We start from the raw sequence: 21,903 nt of genomic DNA on the forward strand, positions 1-21,903 counted from the left end.
ACATCACTAATACTACAGTTTTCATATTGTCCTTCCATCAGACCTCTTGTATGAATGGAATTTGTTTCCATGGTCATCTCTCAGCACGATAATGCTGTTTTAGTCTGCAAATTTTGACTCCTTTGTGAAGTTAAGATTATCACAGAAAAAAAACTCCAAAGACCTAAACCAAATCCTAGTGTTCTAGTATTACATTGATTCAATTATTCCTGCAACCTAAATTCTGATTATTTTTTCCTGCAATCTGCTGTTTATTCCACTTGAGCATATCATCACTTTTTTCATTGCAGCCTTTTTTTTTTCCATCTTAATTTTAAAATTACAGGTCCTGTCTCTGAGGGTCACAAGTCTAGCGGAAGATGCAAGATTTTACAGAGGAAGTTATGCACTTTAATTCCTTAATATTATACTTAAGATCTATTCTAGCCATCCAAGCCTTGCCATTTGCGTTCTCCATATTCCCTTCTGCCCTATTCCCTACCCCTTTCTCATTTGTGATGCTAGGAAACAAATCAGCATGACTTAAGAATAATAAAACAAATACAGTTTCTCTATATTTAAGGACTTTGTAACACTATTACATTCTCAGTTGAAACGTGTGGTATAATTTATGTTCATTATTAGTTATGCTATACAAATTTTGTGTATAGCAAAAAATTCTAAAACCAGGAAAAATAGAGAACCTCACCTAAAGCCTGTAAGCCAACAGAAAAAACCTCACAACAGGTTCTGAATGAGATCTATGGAGAAATTTTGTGCAAACGGCTCTATAAGGCACACATTTCACATACTAATTATCAATAGTCATTACTCACACCCTCTTAGCAGGAATGAGACTGGACATTAAAATGAAATTACTTACAATGTATAATGTTTCATCTTGAAGCTTCTGGCTGACCACAGCCTGTTTAAACAGACGAACAAAGTCATTCAATGTATCACAATGCACAGGAGAGGTCTGCTCTGTGCCAGGAGAACGGTTTTGCAACTGGATGAGAATTTCTTCTAGAAGAAGTCGTGATGTAAAGTATTCCACACAGTTCACAAACACATGAGGAAGCTGAAGAGAACAAGAGAACAAGAAAAATTATACAACTGCATTTGACTTTTTCCAGTGTAAATACTCCAGAAAAAGTTTTCTCTTCTGTATGAGAGAATGAAAGAAACCATACCCTGCCAACAGAATACACAGCAAGAACCAAAAACACTTGTTAAAAAAAAAAGATCAATTATGTACCTAGTCAAAATATTATGTATCACAAACTGAAGAGAGAGAGCAGATACATCTTCAAATGGACATATACCTTCTAATTGTGTTTAAAAACTGAAGCACAACGTATCCTTCAACTATGTTGAAAAATTGTGAGCAATACACAAGAAAACCAAACAGCATTTAGTTCAAAAAAGTTTAGACAACTGTAAGACATTACAGTATCATAAAATGGTTTATTAAGAATTACAGTGTCTAGAAAACACAGACATCTCAAACTTACATTACAAAGAAAGTAATCACCCCAGCACACTCCCCAGAATTACTGTGAACGTTTCTGGCATTCAATGCACACAAATGATCAAGTGTAAGCTTCTATATCAGGCTCATGGGATCAGCATGATTGTGCAAGACATTTTCAGAATATCAGATCTTTCCAAAGTAAAGAGTGAATAAAAAAAAACAGAGTATGAGATACGTTCTAAGTATCAATTCATTAATATTGAAAATCTACTGTCATTTGTCTTTAAATAGAAGGCACTATAACCTATAAAATAGTAGTCAAACCTACCTAGGAAAAAAAAAAGATAATTTTCTAGCAACCTTATATTTAAGGCATAGCTTATCTGCACAACTCCATAATCTCTGGTAAGGCAGATGCTCTTTTTCACACAAAACATTAAAACCTCTGGAAAACATTAGTCACTGGTATGCAGGAATGTGGTTGTCTATAACAAAAAAAAATAAAAATAAAAATAATCCAAGTACTTCATTCCAATCTTCTACTTAAAATACAGTATGATTCAGCAGATGTGGGGAAGGGTGGGTACATGTTGGCAATCCACTCACACAGCATATAATAAAAAGCTTTTCTATGATTTTGAGCACCACTAAAAGGTAAGGGCTACATCACCAAAAAGCAGGTAGTGCTGTACCTCCCTAGCAGATGGAAAGCTGGGTGCCTCAGATGTGATTCACACCAGCACAGTACAGAGCAGACACCAGACTTGGCACAAGGAAACTCTGTAGAGAGCTGCTGCTAAAACCAGCCATGTCCCAGGGCCTGCCACATCTTCGCTCACGGTGTGAGCGGTCAGCACAGTGCTGTGAGCAAGGCACAAAAGGCTACTTCATGGAGGAGGATCACAAACCCCTGCATTCTACCCTTCTCCCTCTGCAGAATTTTTAATGAACGGGCTTTCTGTATAAAACCTGTTGATCCTGCAGATAAAGTGATAAGCTCACTCTGGACAAGTTAAAAGTATCAGGGCTATAGAAACACACAAGTGGAAATTTACAGTTTAGGCACGAAATGGGCACCTGTTATTGGATTTAAATCCCTGAACTGCATGACTGACAAAAACAGAGATATTAACAGATCTAGATGGAAACTTTTGTAATGACACCCTTCAACTTAGGAGGACTTTGAAACGTGTTTTGGAAAAAATTAAAACAAGGAATCAGTGGAACTACTTCAGGCTAAGTCATGGAGACAAGGTGAACAATATCTGCTTCCTTTTTTATCTTTTTTCAACTTTCTCAAAAAAAGTTGTTATGATTTATATTATATGTCAGTATATACAATTTCATTTTATCCTAAGCATCCTAGTGAGCAGAGTGATGCATTCATGACACAGTAAGTGGAGAAGAATCAGGAAGGCAGAAATGATGGAGGAAACACATCATTTTGAGAAAGTAAAGGCTATTTTGAGGAACCATGGTTATAAATTGTAAATTCAATATCCTTTGTGACCATTCTTACCTGTAAGGTAGTTAGAAGAGTTTGCATCACATAAGTCTTTCCACTAGATGTATGTCCATAGATAAAGATGGATGGAAAACTAAACTGCTGACGCTAAGGGGAGAAAAAAAAAGTTGTTGCTGTATGAGTTCTTCTTTTCATTCAACAGATGAAAGATTTAACAATGACCTTTCCCCAGAAGAAAAGTTGTATTTTAAATTGAGGCAGTAAATATAAAATACACCAATTATTATGGAATCAACAAGATCAAGTTTTACATTACACCTTTGCTGAAGTGCTGGGAAGTTGCAAGAATCAAGTATCACATTACTGCCAGTGAAAATGCTATAACAAACAACAAAAACACACACAGAGAGAAAAGCAGTGGGCTCTTAATTCAAATTAGTCAACTAACTGAAACAAAATCTTGGCAAGCACAAATTGCAAACCATACATTCCCCTAGCTTCTGCAAACACTACAAATTGTGTTTCTTTTCATTAGCACCAAAGAAAAAATAATTAAATGGTATGAAGAAGGAGATGGTAAAACTTGCTCTTCTTTCACAAGATAATATTTGATGTATCTATTTATTTAATGGTCCTGATGCTGTTCATTTAATGAAATTTTTTTAAGATCCAAGGAAAATAGCTGAATTATTATTTTTTTTCCACTCTGAGCACATTTTCACACTGGGTTGTGTTTTCATGTCTAAGAATTTTGTATACTGACTCAAAAATTAATACAAAAATTTAATTGACACTTTTAAGGATAAACAATAGTCAATTTATGCAAGATGAAACACTCTTGTGCAAGACATGCAGGCTTGAGTATATGCAAATCGATCAATAATTGAAGTATCTATTTTTATGAAGAGTTTTTTGCCACTAGGCTTGTAACATACATAAAACTTGAATACTGTAATTTGATACTATTAGTATCAAGCAATTTGATATTATTGATATTATTAGTATCCATAATTAAAGACAGAAAACAGATACTAATTTTCAGTTTATTACTGAATGGATACAGACATTCTGCAAGAAAACTGCTTTAAAGTTTGCAGATAAAAATCTCCATTACCTTTTACCACAGCTTTGTGAAGCAGTAACAGAATCAATTAACAAGCCAGTGATTTCTCACTCTTACAACCAGCCTCAAAACTACTAAGAACAATTTAATGTACTTAGAATTCAGGCACTCAGATATTAGATTAACAGGTCAAAACCAAACAGAATTTCTACACTGACACTGAAAAAAATTACTTTTTTAGTTGAAAGAAATTTAGACATCTGTCAGATTTAGACATTTAGAACTTTAGGTCTAGGAGGAAGAGACTTACTCCCTGGTACTAACTGGCAAAGACAGCATAGAGTTGTGGCAAAATCAGGCTTCAGAGAGACAAAGGCACAAATAGCTCCAAAGTTTGTTTAGGTCCTTCCAGCTGTAATACATCTTTCAACCTACCAACATACTAGAATCTACTGCCAAACACTAATGTTAAAGATGGTAACAAAAAATAAAACTTCAACAAAGAGGGAAACAAAGCATGCTCACATTGACATCACAAAAACACCCTTAGATTTCTCTTCTCCCGCCTGAGACAGCAGAATGCCTTTGTTCTGTTCAAACATGGAATACAAAGAGCACTACCTCGCCAAATATTGACAGCAACATGGACACCTGGGATTCTCGACAGGGCACCAAACTTTCCAAGTGAAACAGGTCATCTGCTGGGTATGCTGGATGGTCAAGATTAGGCATTTTGATATTCCTGTAGTGAGTCACCTAAACATGCATGTCCCTTTTGAGGTGCAGAGACAAGGAAAGAAGTGATCTGGAAAAGAAAAAAGTTTTCATTATCATTTACTTCCATACATATAAAAGGAAAAGGAATGGGAATTGACATAAAATCTAAACAGATACTCTAGCTCAAGATAAGGGCGTAAATATGACAGACTTCAAAGACTTCAGCAAAACTGGACTTAACTATGTAAGGCACTATACAGACATTTCCACACCAGACAAAATCCAAAAAAGAAAATCAAAATGGAAAGGTATACAGGATATGAGTAAATCAATACAAGAAAGAATTATCCTAGTTTAGTTAACTGAGGAATTACACATTTAATTCTGATTTTATATACATTAAAAAGTAGCAAGAGAATAAAAATGAGTAAAGTAGATTAGTCACAGATCATCACCTCCCTGAACAGTCAATAAACAGGGATTTACAAACAACAGGAAAGAGGTAGGACACAAGGAAAGAGAAAGATGACAAAGTAATAGACCTATGGCTGCTAACAGGAATGCTAGCCCCATCTTGAAAGAAGCCTCAGAGGCATATGAAGAAAATCCAGTTGATGGTAAAGACTGGAAATACTCCTTAAAACTAGTAGAAGTCCAAACCATACATAAAACTGCAATATTAACGCCAATCTACCTTTTAGACAAGCACTAGACAAGGGAAAAAAAGGTCTTGACTGCTGTAACACTGGGAGGGATGGATTTTAGTGACAGAATGTAGAAAAACAGTCAAAGATAGTCTTCGTGTGCACTTCTAAAACTGCTGGTAAGATGTACTTTTACCTGTTGTGATACAGATAACACGCAGAGAAATAACTTCAACCTGTGGATTCTGACTTTGTCAAACATAACATAGCAATCAAAAAGAAAGTTTGGAAATTTCATTAAGGCAATAAAGATATCTCATCAACTGACAGGATTATCTGTATGTTATCAAGACAAAGATAATAAACAAAACATTCTCAACTATTTAAAATGTAAGTATTTACCGACACATACATTATACTGGTTGTAAGTACAACAGCACAGGAGAAAAGATTAGGTTAGCAATAGCAATAGAAATAGCAAGGTAAAGGGAAAACAAACTGTTCTGAAGGAAAAATGCAGTAGTGGATCACACCAACAGGAGAGCTACTGGGGTAGAAGGAGGTTTGCAAACACAAAAGTATTTATGGAAATACTTTAAAATAGAGTTCCTTTTGGGACCAATCTCTGGTAAGTATTTCCATAAATAGATTTGAGAAAATAATTTTTCCTTTATTTTTACACTTTATCTTCAGTGTTTTCTGAGGTAAAATCTGTGATTGTAGAATCATCAACAGAAAAATAAGTGGAACTAATGAAGAAAAAAATGGATATCCATGATGATATAAGTAATTCAATTCTCGTATTACACCTACTTGAAAGTAACAACATCACACACAACAAGGACTACAGTTAGATCCCAAGAAACTAAGTCTGAAGTAACTTAAAAAATAAGTTTATTTATATTATTTATTTATAAATCAATCACATATTAAGTATGGAAAATCAAAGTGATGCTGCTATCAGGAGCAAAAAAACCTCCACAGTCATATTAATCGTATTAAACAAACTACTTCCTATACAGAGAATCATACAAATGGCCTTGGCCCATTTCACCAGCTTTGAATGGCTCTGTGCATCCCCCCACTGTATCTCAGATATCTATTCAAAAATGGAATGAAGACACAAAAGCCCAAGTAGCTTGATTAAGGGTGGCCTCTAAAAAATTAGCTAGGTATATCAAGAAAAGAAAAAAATTATGACGGAAGCTTCTAAAACCAAGGACAAACAATTTGGAAAAAAGTTCTAAAAAAGGCTGAAAAAATTGTGCAAATTTAACAAAAAAAAAAAAAGCTAGCCCTTTTGCTCCACTGGCTACATGAGAACATGACTTGGCTGTGTCCTAAATGCATCTAAAGCCATAAAGAACTTCAGCTTTTCAAGGCCAGTCCCAAGCAAACTTCCCTCCGGGAAAGCACAAATCGCCTGCTGACAGCACCGTATCTGCCAGCCCTGTCTGCTTCCCACACCCCTCTGCAAATGGCAACTTTCACCGAACACATTTCAGCCCCCGGATGAAAACCTACATCTCTACTGGCTATAGATAGGTGTCCTCATCTCCAACCCATTCACGAGCTCACAAGAGAATGGATGCTTAGAGCAACGTGTTCACAAAAGAATTCATTTAGAATAAATGGCAATGATAACGCAAGCATAAGTATTAGCCAAAGTTTGGATTCTGGATGTTCCAGCCCGGGGAAGGCTGTACGTGTGACTCCAGCCAGAACAGGAAGATGCAAAAAGCACTTTTCAGCTGAGACCGAGGAAAACTGTTAAGAGCACAAGTTAAACTTCATGGCGGGACTTCATGATTTACTAGGACTCCTCTCAACTCACGGGTCCTAAAACACCTACCCTTGGCAGCCTTTCCACACTCTAGCATAAAAAACGACGTACAAAAATGACTGAACTTAAGACATGAGCACGGTTCTGCGTCCCCTCAAGCCCTACAAGCCCCCTGGCCAGCACGGGTATGTCTTGGCTGAAGGGGAATGACGACCCCCGGCCTCCATCGAGCGCGGCTTAAGGGCTCCTTCCGCCACGCGAGAGGCTGAGGGTGCTCCCAGCCCAGGGGGCGGCTCAGCCTGCGGCGGGTTTCGTTCCCACACCGAGTCCCACCGGGAAGGCGGAGCAGAAGCAGATCTATCCCTTCTGCTCCTCACTGCCCTCCTTCCTTCCCACCCGCCCTGGCTCCTCTCACCGGCTCCTCTCACCGGCTCCTCACCCGCTCCCGCCGCCGCCGCCACCACCGCGCGCAGCCGCCCCGCCTCCCCGGCCCGTGCGCATGCGCCGTACCCATGGCGGGCCTGCCTGGGGCGGGGCGGCCGTGAGAGAAATCCGCCACTTACCCAGCCGGGTATCCCACAGGATATCCCGTGTTATCCGCCAGGGACAGCCGCCGGGGCACTGTGTCCCTTACCCAGCCGGGTATCCCACAGGATATCCCGTGTTATCCGCCAGGGACAGCCGCCGGGGCACTGTGTCCCTTACCCAGCCGGGTATCCCACAGGATATCCCGTGTTATCCGCCAGGGACAGCCGCCGGGGCACTGTGTCCCTTACCCAGCCGGGTATCCCACAGGATATCCCGTGTTATCCGCCAGGGACAGCCGCCGGGGCACTGTGTCCCTTACCCAGCCGGGTATCCCACAGGATATCCCGTGTTATCCGCCAGGGACAGCCGCCGGGGCACTGTGCCCCTTACCCAGCCGGGTATCCCACAGGATATCCCGTGTTATCCGCCAGGGACAGCCGCCGGGGCACTGTGCCCCTTACCCAGCCGGGTATCCCACAGGATATCCCGTGTTATCCGCCAGGGACAGCCGCCGGGGCACTGTGCCCCTTACCCAGCCGGGTATCCCACAGGATATCCCGTGTTATCCGCCAGGGACAGCCGCCGGGGCACTGTGTCCCTTACCCAGCCGGGTATCCCACAGGATATCCCGTGTTATCCGCCAGGGACAGCCGCCGGGGCACTGTGTCCCTTACCCAGCCGGGTATCCCACAGGATATCCCGTGTTATCCGCTAGGGACAGCCGCCGGGGCACTGTGCCGCTGCGGGAGCCCCAGGGCTGAGGCATTTCTCCCCCAGGGACAGGCGTGAGGGTGCTGCAAAATTCCAAACATGTAAACTTTTCTTAAGAAGGGTGTTCTTAGATCTTTATATAATTTGAAATCAAATCGACAAGAAGGGAGAATTAGACCGTGAAACAGAGAAAGGTTAGCAAGCTCTTAGTGGTGACCAGGTGTTAGACAAGTCACTTGGTAGAGCTGCCCTGTTAAGGTCTAGGGCTGGACAGGTTTCACTCATCTCACGCCTCGGGGGAGGTTAGCAAGGCTGGGGAAGAAGGACGTACTACTGCTAGTGGACACAAAGGGATGCCTCAAGGACAGTTGGCAGAACACCCAAGATAAGCAAAAAAACTAAAAAGCCGATTGTGCTAAATCAGCACAATCCGACTGGGTGAAAGGTCATTCCTGCAGGGCCAGATGGTGACCATGGAGCTAAGAAACCCCCAGACCCAAAAGAAGAGAAAGTTTGAGCATGCAGCTAATTAGCATGAGAAGCAATGGAATTATTAGCTGATGAATACTAATTAATAAGAGAACTCTGTAACTTGTAGGAAATGAACACTAACTCCATTGTTTGCTAAAATCTATGAATAGTAAAAAGTTTTGCTACTTGGCGTGTTTGATTTCTGGCTTGTCCAACTCAGAAATAAATAATCAGTGTCCCTCTTGAGTGTAAAATTATTTGCTTGTTGCACACCAGGTAACAAATCTGCTTTTTGTAGACAAGTGGTGCCTAGCTTACACGCATGAAGTGTATTTAACTTGCATGTATTTGTACACAAAACTGCTTAAAGACAGGTCTTTGGAGCCTCCACTCCAGTCAAGCTCTGAAAATACATAACCATAGGTTCAAATTACAGCTGAAGTTATATTATGCATAAGCAGTGCACACAGTATTAGAGGAATAAACGTGACAGCTGCATGCTGGGTTATGAAAGCTAAAGTAATAAACTCCTTCTGTACTCAGAATTGGATGAAATGTTAAATAAGTAAATAAGCCTTACGTGAATCAAGCATGGCTGTTTTTAGCAGTCATGGGTTTTTGTAAATATACATGTAAATGCGCAATTATCGTAGCTTGGCCTGAATAGCATTTCAGATCTTTTGATATATATTGTAAATTTATAGACAAAAACCAACCTGAATAGAATTAGATAAATCCCAAATATAATGACTGAAAGAAGTCTCTTTGAGAAGTCTCTGTGAGTCCACATTGGTGTAGTATATGTGGGAGATGAAATGAAATGTTTTGGAAGCAGTTCTTAGTGATGTTTAGAATTTGCATCTTCTAAGGATGACTGCTGAGCAAATCTGAAATTTGTGTTGGAGTTGAGCAAGAATCCTAAAAAAAGAGGTCAGTTTTTAAATATGTAGTTTTCACTTTAGTGGCTATGTTGGAGAATCAATGGTTCAGGCTGGAGTGCCTTCCAAGGTCATTTCAACACAATGTAAATCCATATTACCTCACAGAGGAGAGTCTTACTCTCCCTGTTACATCCCCACTTCCACTCATTTTCTGGTCTTATAATTTGTGTGGCTTATAAGGCAGCTTGTTGAGGGAACCAGTCTGGCTGAAATCAAACTAAAAGATACTTCAGCAATTGCAACCTCACCTCCAAAAGCCTGCTTATGAACTGGGTGGGACCCCCACTCCTGTCTCGTTTAGCTTCTAGTCTGTAGTTCAAACAAAATTCAATGTAGTTCAAAAAAAACCCTAGTAAAAATTCTGTTCATTAATCCAAAGTGCCACCATTATTACCATGAGGGAAAACTAAAAAAAAAAAAAAAGAAAAAAAAAAAAAGAAATCTGTATAGCTTTAAAAATTTAAAATAATTTAGGATGTTGTTACTGATTGAAATGGATGGGACTATAATGCTATGGTTTTGCAGGACTTACCTGAAGTAAGTACCACAGAATCCTGGGCTCTTAAATCTGCAAATGAAAAGCTATCACAGAAGACCAGTGAACAGTTCTGCCAGTTACTTGGGCATATCAGTGTCCCTATATTCCTACAGAAAGTCTCTACTTCCCAGTAAAACTGCCTAAATCTCATGTGATTTTTTTTTTTTCATTCAAGAGGCCAAAACTGTTTAGTAGCAGTTGCTAGACATAGAATTCATGCCTAAGTATAGCTGTTTATTTGTAGCATAATGAATTTCAGTTTAGATCTTTCATCAAACACAGTTTTCACTGATGCCACTCAATATGCATTTCTGAAGAGTTAAATTATTTCTTAATTTATACTAAGCTGTCACGTCTTTTTATCTTATTCTGATTATGAGTTGCTTAGCTACCAAATAAATTCAAAATGAGAAAGTAAACAGTAAATTGAGGCTTGGAACTTGCATGTAACAGAGCAGGAGATAGACCTTCTCACTGTGTTTGCGGTCTGATATTTTATATTAACACTTTTTTCTTTGTGAAAGTTATTTTCAGTGCAGGTAGTGATTAATTTTCACTCAAGTTTTTGCACCCATAGTTCCAGTTCAGCAGCAAACTTTAAATACAGAATATTTACTCATTTGGTTCAAATCACTGGGATTCCTCATTTCTCAAATGTATGTATTTAAGTGAATTACCGAATTAAGTTCTTATATACGTCTTTCTATATATCTAAATAGAACCATGTATAGAACACATACATATTTATCTAGGTTCTGTGTGTATGTAGAGCTATACAGAGAATTATGTATATAGAATATGTGCAGTATTTATTTTTATTTCTCCCTTTCTTTCCAAGACACATTTTACCAGAGATGCTATTGTGCAGGGTGCTATTGAAACTGCATCCAGATTATTTTTGAGCAGTCTCTTCCTACTCCAAAAAGTCAATTGCATCTGACAAAAGTGCAGTTTGACAAAGAGCAGGAAGAAATTATTACTTTGGAAAGATGTTCACTTGAAAGCAGGTTTAAGAAATGACTGCCACCACATTTCCCGCCTTGTTGGATGATACACCTCTTTCAACAGAGCAAGTGGAAAGGATAGTGTCATTACCTCTACACAAATCATCCACTTAAATTTCCAGGTAAAGATTATTTAAAATACATATAGGGTGATTTTTCTTCAAAATGGATGAAAAGATCTCAAGTGACTTATCTCCTCATTGTCCTGATAATGACACAAGAAAGTTCAGGGGTAGTTAGGCTTTATAAAAGTAGATTTGGATGAAAGGGCTTTGAGTTACATCAGGACAAATGGTCCCTGGAGAGAGTTCTGTGGGCTGTGAATGGCAGGAACACAGTATATTCCCTTCACATCTTTTGCTGACTCCCAGTCATCCTGTGTCCATGCCAAGGTGTACCACCAGTGGTGACCTGGCACTGCTTACAGCCAGCAGGGGTTCTCTTCCACCAGCACTTGGCAGCAGAATCAGAAACTGAGATTTGATCCATAATTTCTCATTAAGTTTGCTATAGATAGACAATGATGAATGTTTAACAATCTAATCGTTAGTGATTATAATCACCAACAGTGGATTTCAGGGAATTAGGAGTAATTAAGCTCTCATTTATAACTCATTAATATGAAAAACAGTAATTCTGTGGATTAAATACTCCCACAGTATGTAATGCAGAGTATTTGCAGACAGAAATATATGATGAACGATCTAGAGTTTGAGATCTCCAAATGAGATCTGACAAAAATATCACCATAGGCAATTACTGCTAAATTTCAGCTGGTTGCTCAGACAAATCCGTTGCACAGTATCATAACAGTTTACTTAGAATTTAGGCCTCAAGGGATGCAATCTGTTAAAGGTGAAGGAGAGAAAATAAATACCTTTCCTCAAGCTGCCAATAAACAAAGTCAATTCATACTGAAGACATCTTAATTTTTAGTTAAATTTCCATTAATGCTAGGCAGGTTTGTTTTCCAGATTATTTTCTCTGGGAAAATGATGTTCTACCACCAACATCCTGAGTTAAATCAATGTATTAACTAGCATGCTTATTTCTCTAAGAAGGTATGTAGGAGATTGTAGGAAGGTACATATTCCTCACAAAGAATATTTACCAGGAGTGTATCAATTTTGAATACAAAACTGCTGAGGTTTAACAAGATATTTTATATTCTTTAAAAATCAGAAGGCCAAGGTGAATGTCATTAAGAGTATGTAACCAAAACCTGTTACTTATCATTATATATTTAGATTATGAAATTCATGCCTAAGTGATGCCATTTCTAGCTCAGGTTAGTTCTAGCTGGAAGTTCTTGGTTTACTTGCCTACATGCCTGAATGAACTAGGCATGTGAGTTTGAACTCATTGAACTTGCATAACTGGCGTTTGTTTGTAGATCCCAGTGTAAATTGAAATAAAACTGAACTTATTTTCATCTATATTAAACTCCCCATAGTGCCAAAAAGTAACTCACACTACATTTTTCTTTGTTCATGTGCTGGGGTCCCCTGAACAGAGCCTGTCAGCCTTGGCTTGCAGCTTTATCCCAGTTACAGAGTCTCCAGCACTGGGACATGACATCCTAGCAATTTTAAAGTGATTTTTTTATCTCTCATGACATCATCTGTGATGCAGGATTCACATTCTCAAAGAGCATAAACTGTTGGGAGGGTTTTGCTTTCCTTAAATTGGAACTGTTGGTAAATTCATTGTGAAATGGTTTCCTTTCATGTGAGGTTGGTATTATTTTGAAAGTGGTTGAGTTGATTATTGTTTCATACTCACAGCAATATCATTTCCATGGGATTGGTTTTTTTGCTAGCTTCCAATAAATTATGAGAGATAGAGCCCAACTTATTTTTGTCAATATAGAATTGAAAGTTAATTTAAAGAGAAATTCAACAAAATTTTGAGTCTGCAGGAGAATGCAGCAATGGAGTCATCATATTTGTGGACTGAAGCTTATTATCACCTTCTTAATCTAGAAAAGTAAAAAGCAGTTAAATTTCACTGTGGTCAGATAGACTACTTACTGAGGCTAGTAAGAAATCCTGTCTACTTCTTAGCTTGAACTTTTTCTTGAGCTTATTTTCCATGACCATATAACTGTCTCAATCTTATGCCAAACTCTCAGCAAAATAAATTTGGCATTTAGATAACTGCATTGGAAAAGAATTCCATGCTAACAATTTTTATTAATCCTAATTAATCATTGATTAGTGCTAATGACAGCAAAAAATTATTTGCTGTTTGCAATGAGCTGAATTAATTTACTTGTAAAATGAATGCAATTAACCAGTAAGACTAACAGTGATAATGTATTAATCTCCCATTTCTAATGCACTATATCAATAAAAAAAATGTCTGTTAAGTGATAAGCAAAGAAAAGCAAGGTAGTTTCAGGTGGTAGATGTTTCATTGCATTTATCACCATTGTGTTGTAGCTTCTTTCAACTACAATAAATAATAAATGGTTTGGAGAGAAAAGCAGTACAACCCTTGGTAGATACAGGTATTTTTTCTTACAGTACCTTTGGGTAGCAATAAATGACCATGTAGGACCAACCTCTTTCTTCTTCCTGTCTTTCAGCTACTTTGTCAATATTTATAACAACTGTAGTTTTTCTCAAAGCATTCTAGCACTTAACTTACACAACCTATACTCAGCTTTTATCTATAGAAAAATCTGTGCTGCCTTTGACAACTTCTTCACTTAGAAATGTATTTTTCAGCTCTTTACTTGCTAGTAGAGTCTTGTAGTCAGGTATGCCCAACTATGTGCTTGTGACTGCAAAAAGTATTTTTGCTTGTTATTCTTTTAATAGTCAAAATTGAGTATTTAAAAATCAGTGTGGAAACTGCATGCAGTATTTCACTGATACCATATCCTGAGCACCATATTCCACCTTCTGGCTTCTGTTTGGTATCCCTGTCTTTAGATCCAGTGATTGTTGACCCCTTAATTTGCCTATTTTTATGAGAAGTTCACTGTGAACAGGCTGTTTATTGGACCACATAGGTGACAAGTATATATAGATGACAAATATATGTCCCCTTTTTGGGTGAAGGTGGCCCATCCACCTGTGTCAAAATGAGTAAGTTGTATGTGTGGGTGATTCAGTCTGTCGGCACTTCCCAATGCAAAACAGATTTTGCCCAGCTAGTAAGACTCTTCTACACCATCCCCTAGGATCATTGCATAATATTATTTTATTCCAAGGGATGATCACACACTTCTTAATTATGACCTGTATATTCTGTTCCAATGTGTGAAGTTGCAGTTCAAAAAACTGGAACCACATAGACTGGAAACAGGTCAGGTTGATCACCAGAGTAAACCATAATTGCAATATAGCAGAAGCCTAATTTTTACTTTGTTTCTTCTTTTGCTTTTTTAAAAAAGGGCAGTATTAAGGAAGTATTAAGGAAGGAACTGGAAAGAGAGAGTTCTGCTGGGATTTCAGATGTATAAAAACCTTTTTATAGGTGAAAGATGTGTAGATGGTGTTGATTAGAAGGACAGTGTTAGCTGAGACCATGAGCTGATCAGAGATGCAGGCAACATTTCCTGTTAAAGAGTGAGGAGGTGGTGGGTGGTGATGGGTTATATATGTAAAAGTCCTGCTCTGAATGAGACATCATTTCAGAGTAAAGAAATCCATGATGGTGATTGGGTTACAAGTGACCAGGAGGATGGAGATGTTGCCCACAGGAAATCAAGAAAGAGGATTCAGGCAGGTTAAGAACTCTGGATTAGACCCTTTAAACTCAGCATGACTCAGAGGACTGATGCGAGAAAGAGAGGCTGTGATTTTTACTTTTGTACAAAAGAGGACTGACTTAAAAAGAGAGTTATTGCTGAGCTACAATAGAGGTAGGAGCTAAATCTGTTTTCAGTAGAGAAGATGAGAAGATTTAAAAGAAAAAAGGTGTGATAGAGCTGATGCTCTATCAAGAAGAATTCTTTCAACTATGAGTAAAAAGGGCTTTCATTTGAAGACATTTCAACTGATGATTTCAAACTTGCAGACTACAGTAATTGTTTTCTCTGCAAAACTAACGATTCTGCCAAACCCCATCTTTCTGTCAATATGTAATTGCTGATACCTCAGTTTTATTTGTTTATATGTCTCAAGACACTGTGTGTCTAGAATTATGTTCCATTCTGAAAAGATCAAAGGCAAAACAGTATAACAGCTACATGGAGTATTTATTAATCAAGCCATGATGTTGGAGGTGCCATTAATAAAATACAGCTATGGCTCAAAAGAGAATGCTGACCTCTGCTCCAGCTTGGCCTAATGAAGAAACTGGTATGTCAAAGTCGTTCATTTTTAAATTGTCATTGTTACCAAGACCGCTCCAGCAGATAAAACCCAATAGCATCAGTGATCTTTGAATCCAGGCATGGCAGAAATGCCCAGTGCTGTAGACCTCCTGTATGTCTTGGTGAGTTGTCACATGTTCACAGAATATTCCAGAAGGCACTGCCTCCCTTTCTGAGAATGTGACGCTGTTAGGGAAAAGGGAAGTTTCTACTTTTACTTTCTACTATTTTTTTTGTTTGCAGCATCATGTGGAGCCAGACTGGTGCTGTAGTGGTGAAAATGAGGCAGTTTAGTCTCTCGGCACCCTGGGCTACTGTACAGGGGATCCTGAGCCCCCTGTCATGTGTCTTCATGCACAGTCACTGCATGAGCAGCACTGGCTTAAAAGGACACATTTCAATCCATGACAATAAGACATAAATCAAGAAGTAAGGAAACGTGGTACAAATTACAGGGGTGATTCCACACTCTGCATGCAAAGTTATTGATGGAGGATGAATACATCCTGCAAAAAAGCTCACTTGGAACATCTGTCAGGATTATAAATAGCTGCATATTCCCAGAAGATACAAGAAGGTTTAAAAGAAAAGATACTCTGCTTTGTGCCTGCTGCTGCTAGCCAAAATATTCATTAATATGAATCACAAGGTAGGAGTGAAATTTGTAGCCAGCAGCTGATCCAGGTGGAGTCCATTTCTTACTAGTAGTTCTGTACCACAAGCATTGAGGAAGCCATGGGGGAGCAGGCAGAAATAATTACGGAATCTGTTTATTTAGGGTAAGGATAACACTCCTGCTACTGACCCCTACTTCAGTGCTGTGCAGGGCTTGGCAGTGTCTACAAGCTGCCAAAGTGTGCTGGTGGAGAATGCAAATGGAATTATTCCAAACAGGTTTAAAGAGCATTCGAACATCCTGGTGCATCACCCCCGGATAAGCTTCATTTCAACACACGTTACACAGAGCCAGCAGAACCAGTAGTGACAGAACAGGAAAATAAAGTTTTCTTGTGTCTGTAACCCCTTTTCCCATTCTCCTATGGTGGAGACTGTTGATGTGGGCTTTGTGCCTTCCTTAATAACCTCAGAGACTTAAAAGCCTTTTGGAAATGAGCACACACTATGTCATTCAGAACAACTGATAACTTCCAGGATGTGTGGGATAGTGATGCCATCCTGTCTAACCACTAACACGAGAAACATGTATCTACAGCTCTACCTCAGAAAACATGAGGGAATTTTGCTCAGGTTTGTTAGAGTGTTCTCCTAAGTGAAGATGAATTTTATCACATAACTAGATTTTCATTCAAGAAAGCACTTTTGCTTTCTAGTGTAGCTCTAAAATAAAATTCAGATATATTGCTTTGGTATTAAATTTGTTTGGGAGCAGGAGCTCCCACTGTTACCCCAAAGCTATGTTTCACTTCTAAAGCATTATATTGAAGCAAAAAGATATTTGCAAGTCAGTTTTAAAAACTATAATATTTCACTTGAGTTGCATTTATGTGGGGTTAGGAAAGAATCTCTCTAATGTTGTTCTTTTTGTATCATTTACATTGCAGTCAGGTTCTCAATAGCTCACTTGGCAACTATTCAGTATTTTGTGGTTTGTGCTGTATTCTCTGCTAACAAACCCAGACAGGACAGGAGGCCACATGCCACACCACTTAGGGATGACCAGAGACCTGCTCCTGACCCAAGATCTATCTGGGTGCAGAGGGTAAAAATCTGCCTCTGCTTTGAATGCTGCTTAGCTTGTTCAGAGGCTATAAAAGCTCTTATTCCCTTCTCCTTGTGCTAGGGCTTCATCCAAGTGATGCTGGCAACAGACTAACAAATGGAGCACACAGCCCTGCTACGTTGTTTGTCCAACAGCTATGGGAGTGGTTGAGATTCTCCATGAGGGAAAAGACTTCGGAGAATGAGGCTGTCCCTATCTGCATATAGAGGTCCTCATCTGCTTGGTGTTCCTGTATCAGAACCTCACATACTTAATGTAAAGCATATGCTTAAATGCCAACAGGATGCCTGGAACAACCTTCTACAGGGAAAAAAGTGATCAGCCTGAACTGATGTGCATCAGCCTATATTTGAAGCACACTGGTTTCAAATGCACTGTCAAATCCCCTGTGTGACTCTTGTGTGTGTTTGATTTAATTACTGCATGTGATAGCCCTAAGGGGAACTGTCTGATTTTTTAATGTACTGTATCAGTTGCTAAACCTCGTGTGAAGGAAACCAGCAGGAAGTATGTGTAGCATGAGAAAGACTAATGTTCATATTTCTCCTGTATCATTCAGGCTGTAACTAATATCAGCCATTCCTCCAAAGGTAAGGGCTCTGAAAGAAGCTTATGCAGCCCCCTTACTGATGGAAAAAATAGGAGGCTTAACTTTGGACTCTTGCCTAACACCCCTGCAAATTCCAGTCTTCATTAGAATTGAAATGGGAGGTGTGGTGGGGGCGCTCTGTTCTGGAGCAGACAAACAGAGGCTGCTTCCCACTGTCTTTCTGAATCATTGAATTCACCAGAGCTTGAGTTACAGTTTCCATTAAGTGTTCAAACTGTCTTTAAAGAGAAATGGCTGCCCTCTTTAGGTTTTCAGTATGGCACTGCATGCCAAAATCTCTGACATTCTCTGGGTTCCTCTGCCCACATAGACTGCTCACAGTCCATCCAAGCAGAGTAATTAACAAATCATTTGTTTGATGACAAAATACTAAACAATTTCATCCTTCTTCTTTTGGATTTCTCTGTGACAGGCAATTCTTCAGTCCCAGCTTTTCTTACCTATGTTGTGCTGTGTACATCCATCCCAGTCTTGGAGAAACACACAAATCATGGAGTTTCAGACACTATTAAACTGAGTAAAGTAAAAGGCAAGCTCAACCATTGTCATTTAATTTCAGCAGCTGTTTCTTTCAGCAGCTTTTAAGTCTGTGCCCTAGATTATGTGGGCGTACTTCTCACCGGTCATAAGAGACCAAAACATACCTTGGAGCATAACAAGAAGCAACATTTTTCAAGTCTACCTTAAGAATGGGCATCTATTAAAATAATAAAAGAATAGAAAGAGATACTTGCATTTCCTAAGACCTGTGGACAGCAAGTACAGTACTTTAATCAGCCCCTGGTCTCTTTGTAATAACATGCTTTTCCAGTGCACTGCATGGCCTTAAATGAAAGTGTGTCCTGGCCATGGAATGCCATAGGTCTGGCTGCAACAGATTCCTAATTTCAAATACACTGACTAATGCTTATTTCAGCTTTAACATTTCTTACTTTGAATATTGATGTGGCATAAATGACCAGGTGAGCTCCAGCAGTGGCAGTAACTGAGTGCTGTTCTTCCCCCATCGGCAGCAGAGGAGTTAACCAGGCAGTATCTGAGATGCACACTGGCCCCCAGGATAAAAACAAAGCTAATGGCAAGTGACAACCTGCTCTCCTGCAGCTCCAGCTGCAGAATCCCTATGGCAACTTAGCCAAAATGAAACTGTCCTCACCCACGTGTCTCTGCAATTGCGGGAAGCTCTCTCTGAGTGCCCAAAAAAGCAAGTGAACCTGACAGCAGATATGCTCTCTTGTCACCACAGGGATAAGGTATATCTCCAGCAATGTTTTACAGAGACCATCTTATCCAGATCATCTCCGTAACAAAAACCATGACTACTTTTCACTCTATTCTTAGCAAATAGAATACTCACAAAAAATCCTGCGATGCTCAGCAGTGTATAATTCACTGATCTCTGTAACAGCCACATATCAGCAGTAACCTGGTCTTTTGTATGTATTGTTAGCATCACAGAGAGCATGAACAGAGACTGAAACAGATGAGTATATTAAGGACATTTTAATGGTTATTTTAAGTCCTCCTTAATCCAATCTCTGTACTTGAATTTACAGAATGCATGCTACAAGCTTTGTATTTCAACATCATTACATCATCAAACACTGCTGGAGGGGCCTCAACAAACTTAGATTTTAAAAAAGTCTAAAAAAGCTGAACAAACCTTCAGAAAATATCAAGCAACCTTTAAGGAAGCTACATTCCCCACAAGTAGCAGGGAAGGTAGCACAATGTTTTTTGCCTGTAAGCTTTTTTTATTACTTCTTAGTTCTGTACTATCCTTGAATAAAATTTGGCTGAGCACAATAAATTAGCATTTACTTGAGCCTGCCCTTCCATTCTCTTAACTCTTGATATTTTGATTCCTGTATCAATAAAGATCATCTCACTTTTTATTTCATTTAATATGAAAAACCCTAATAAAGTTTCTCCAAATTTAATTTTAAAAACAAAGAATGCACAGTAGTTTGTTGTTCCTAAACCCGTAGAAGAACAGTAAATTCGACATTATTAATGGACGAGGCTCTTGATCACTGCTACTGCACATTTAGTAATTCAAATCTGTAATATCTATTGCATCTACAGGAGGTATTTGTTATTTACTATTTATGCATTAAACATTTTGGACATTTCTATGGGTCTTGGTCATTGTCTTATTTTTATATTAATGCATTTTGGAGATATTTTTTTTTGCCAAGGAAGTAACTGCGATCCTGCCTGCAAGGGAATTTCCAGATTTCCCCATATCAGAAAGTCATGTTGATGGGTGGAATCTTCAAGAGATACAAGAAGACTTGGAAAAGGTCATCCTAGCAGCATTAGACTGTACAGACAGCTGGAATTTGGGCTGCAGCAGACTAGTTCCTTTGTGCACCAATGCACAAATTACTAAATATACAAATTACATTAAAATGTATTTTAACCTACTGCTGTTGATACAGAAACTGGAATTAGATGTTTGAAGCCTCACCTTAATTCTCCACTGAAGCACATGTAAGAAACTCTATTTCCCCATTTTTTTTTCACTTTACTGAACTGTCAGTCCAGTATATGTCCTCACGCCCTGGTTTGCATGGCCCTTAGTGGGTCTGATTCATACAGAGCTCTGGTTCACATTCACAGGGCGCAGTCAGCAGTCAGGAAGAGACAATCTTCTTCAGATGCCTGATGTCAAAGAAGAAGAACTTGGACCTTTTCTTTCCTTTTTTGCTGGTAGGCCAGAGTATGAAATATGAAAATTTTTCTGGAATACAGACTGGAATATTAAGGTATAACATTTGCTGGCTTTTTGTGTCCGTAGAAGAAAAAATGCTGTTCAGTTTTTCTTCAGTGCAAAGACCTGCTACTGAATGGATCTATTTGTTTCTGAGACTGCTGAGAAGTTGAGACTCCATTGTCTGAGGCTTAAGAAGGCCTCACCAGCATTTAATAGACTTTGATGTAAAATGTTCAAGAAAAGGATTGTTTAAATAGGAATCCTGTATGTGATGATTTAAGAATATAAGCAAGGTAGGCCTTTGACAGCACAGTAAAATCCTATTAAACCAGCAGAAATTTGGGTAGAAGGGGTGTGTTTTTCATTCTACACAAAAGGCTTTTGCCTGAAGGCTCTGCTCTCTGATTCCAGCTGCATCAGGCAGTCAAAGGGAGAGGTAACATCTCTGCACAAGGTTTGTCTCTATAAGTAAGAAATAGCATCTCTCCTCACCTGCTCTGATGTGGAATTGCTAAAATTTTTAACTTGATTTTCTTCTCAAAAGTCTTCTCACTGTCTAAGTCCAAGTGTCTTGGAATGATTTAAATAATAACACATTTCTCCATACTCAATGTTCTGTTGCCTCCCAACAGAATAATTGTTTTAAAGCAAACTGTCCTTCCACAACCAATACAATAAAACCCAGGTATTTTTTACTTTTCACAGCATGTTCAAAATCTTCATAGAAGAGGCAGTGTGATTTATCAGCTGGGATGTGGATCACAGGTCAGGAAATCTGTTCCTTGTCTGTCCCTCAGCAATTTTAGCAGGTACATAGGGGTCAGGCTGATCTGTGTCCAAGAAGGAGCTGCACAGCTACAGTTCAGATAAGGCTCACCCCCACACACATCCTGCTATGAGAGAGTTGCACCTGCTCTGGGTCAGTGCCATGCTGGCATAGCACAGGGCTGGCTGCAGGCTCAGACTAGAAATATGTTTGGATCTGCCTGCACAAGAGCACACAAAGAGGTATCTGTGCTTCCAGATCTTCTCTCACTCTCTGCATGGTCATTTTACATTTTAAGGAGCAGAAATTTTTGCATCCAGAATTTTATAGTAATATTTGCAGTTAAACTGTGATTTTCTCTGGGATGATTCTATGGACATTATTCATTTATATGCCACATTAGTTAATACTGAAAAAAAGCAACTCTT

At 39.0% G+C, this 21,903-nt stretch overlaps 1 protein-coding gene and 1 long non-coding RNA gene across 6 annotated transcripts in view; one reads left to right on the plus strand and one right to left on the minus strand.

Moving 5' to 3' along the window:
• ORC5 (origin recognition complex subunit 5) overlaps positions 1–7,657 on the minus strand; it is a 63,091-nt gene extending 55,434 nt beyond the window's left edge. Inside the window, exons 1-4 of one of the 5 annotated variants that reach the window (XM_023918951.2) lie at positions 7,541–7,657; positions 4,603–4,786; positions 2,973–3,065; positions 863–1,060 (exon numbers count right to left, since the gene is read on the minus strand). In XM_023918951.2, the coding sequence (XP_023774719.2) occupies positions 863–1,060; positions 2,973–3,065; positions 4,603–4,713 (402 nt within the window). In that variant the 5' untranslated portion in view covers positions 4,714–4,786; positions 7,541–7,657. Of the gene's footprint in view, positions 1–862; positions 1,061–2,972; positions 3,066–4,602; positions 4,787–5,392; positions 5,560–7,194 lie in introns of those variants that run through there. The other 4 variants (XM_086886704.1, XM_023918953.2, XM_023918952.2 and 1 more) reach the window with 4 other exon arrangements.
• On the plus strand, positions 7,623–20,126 carry LOC147653429 (uncharacterized). The gene is made up of 3 exons (XR_015286126.1): positions 7,623–9,765; positions 11,153–11,440; positions 17,444–20,126. It is a non-coding gene; the product is annotated as an uncharacterized LOC147653429 (long non-coding RNA).
• The last annotated feature ends 1,777 nt before the right edge of the window (positions 20,127–21,903 follow it).

The sequence above is a fragment of the Cyanistes caeruleus genome, chromosome 4 (genome assembly GCF_971803275.1).
Source record: "Cyanistes caeruleus chromosome 4, bCyaCae1.hap1.1, whole genome shotgun sequence".
Taxonomy (NCBI): Eukaryota; Metazoa; Chordata; class Aves; order Passeriformes; family Paridae; genus Cyanistes; species Cyanistes caeruleus.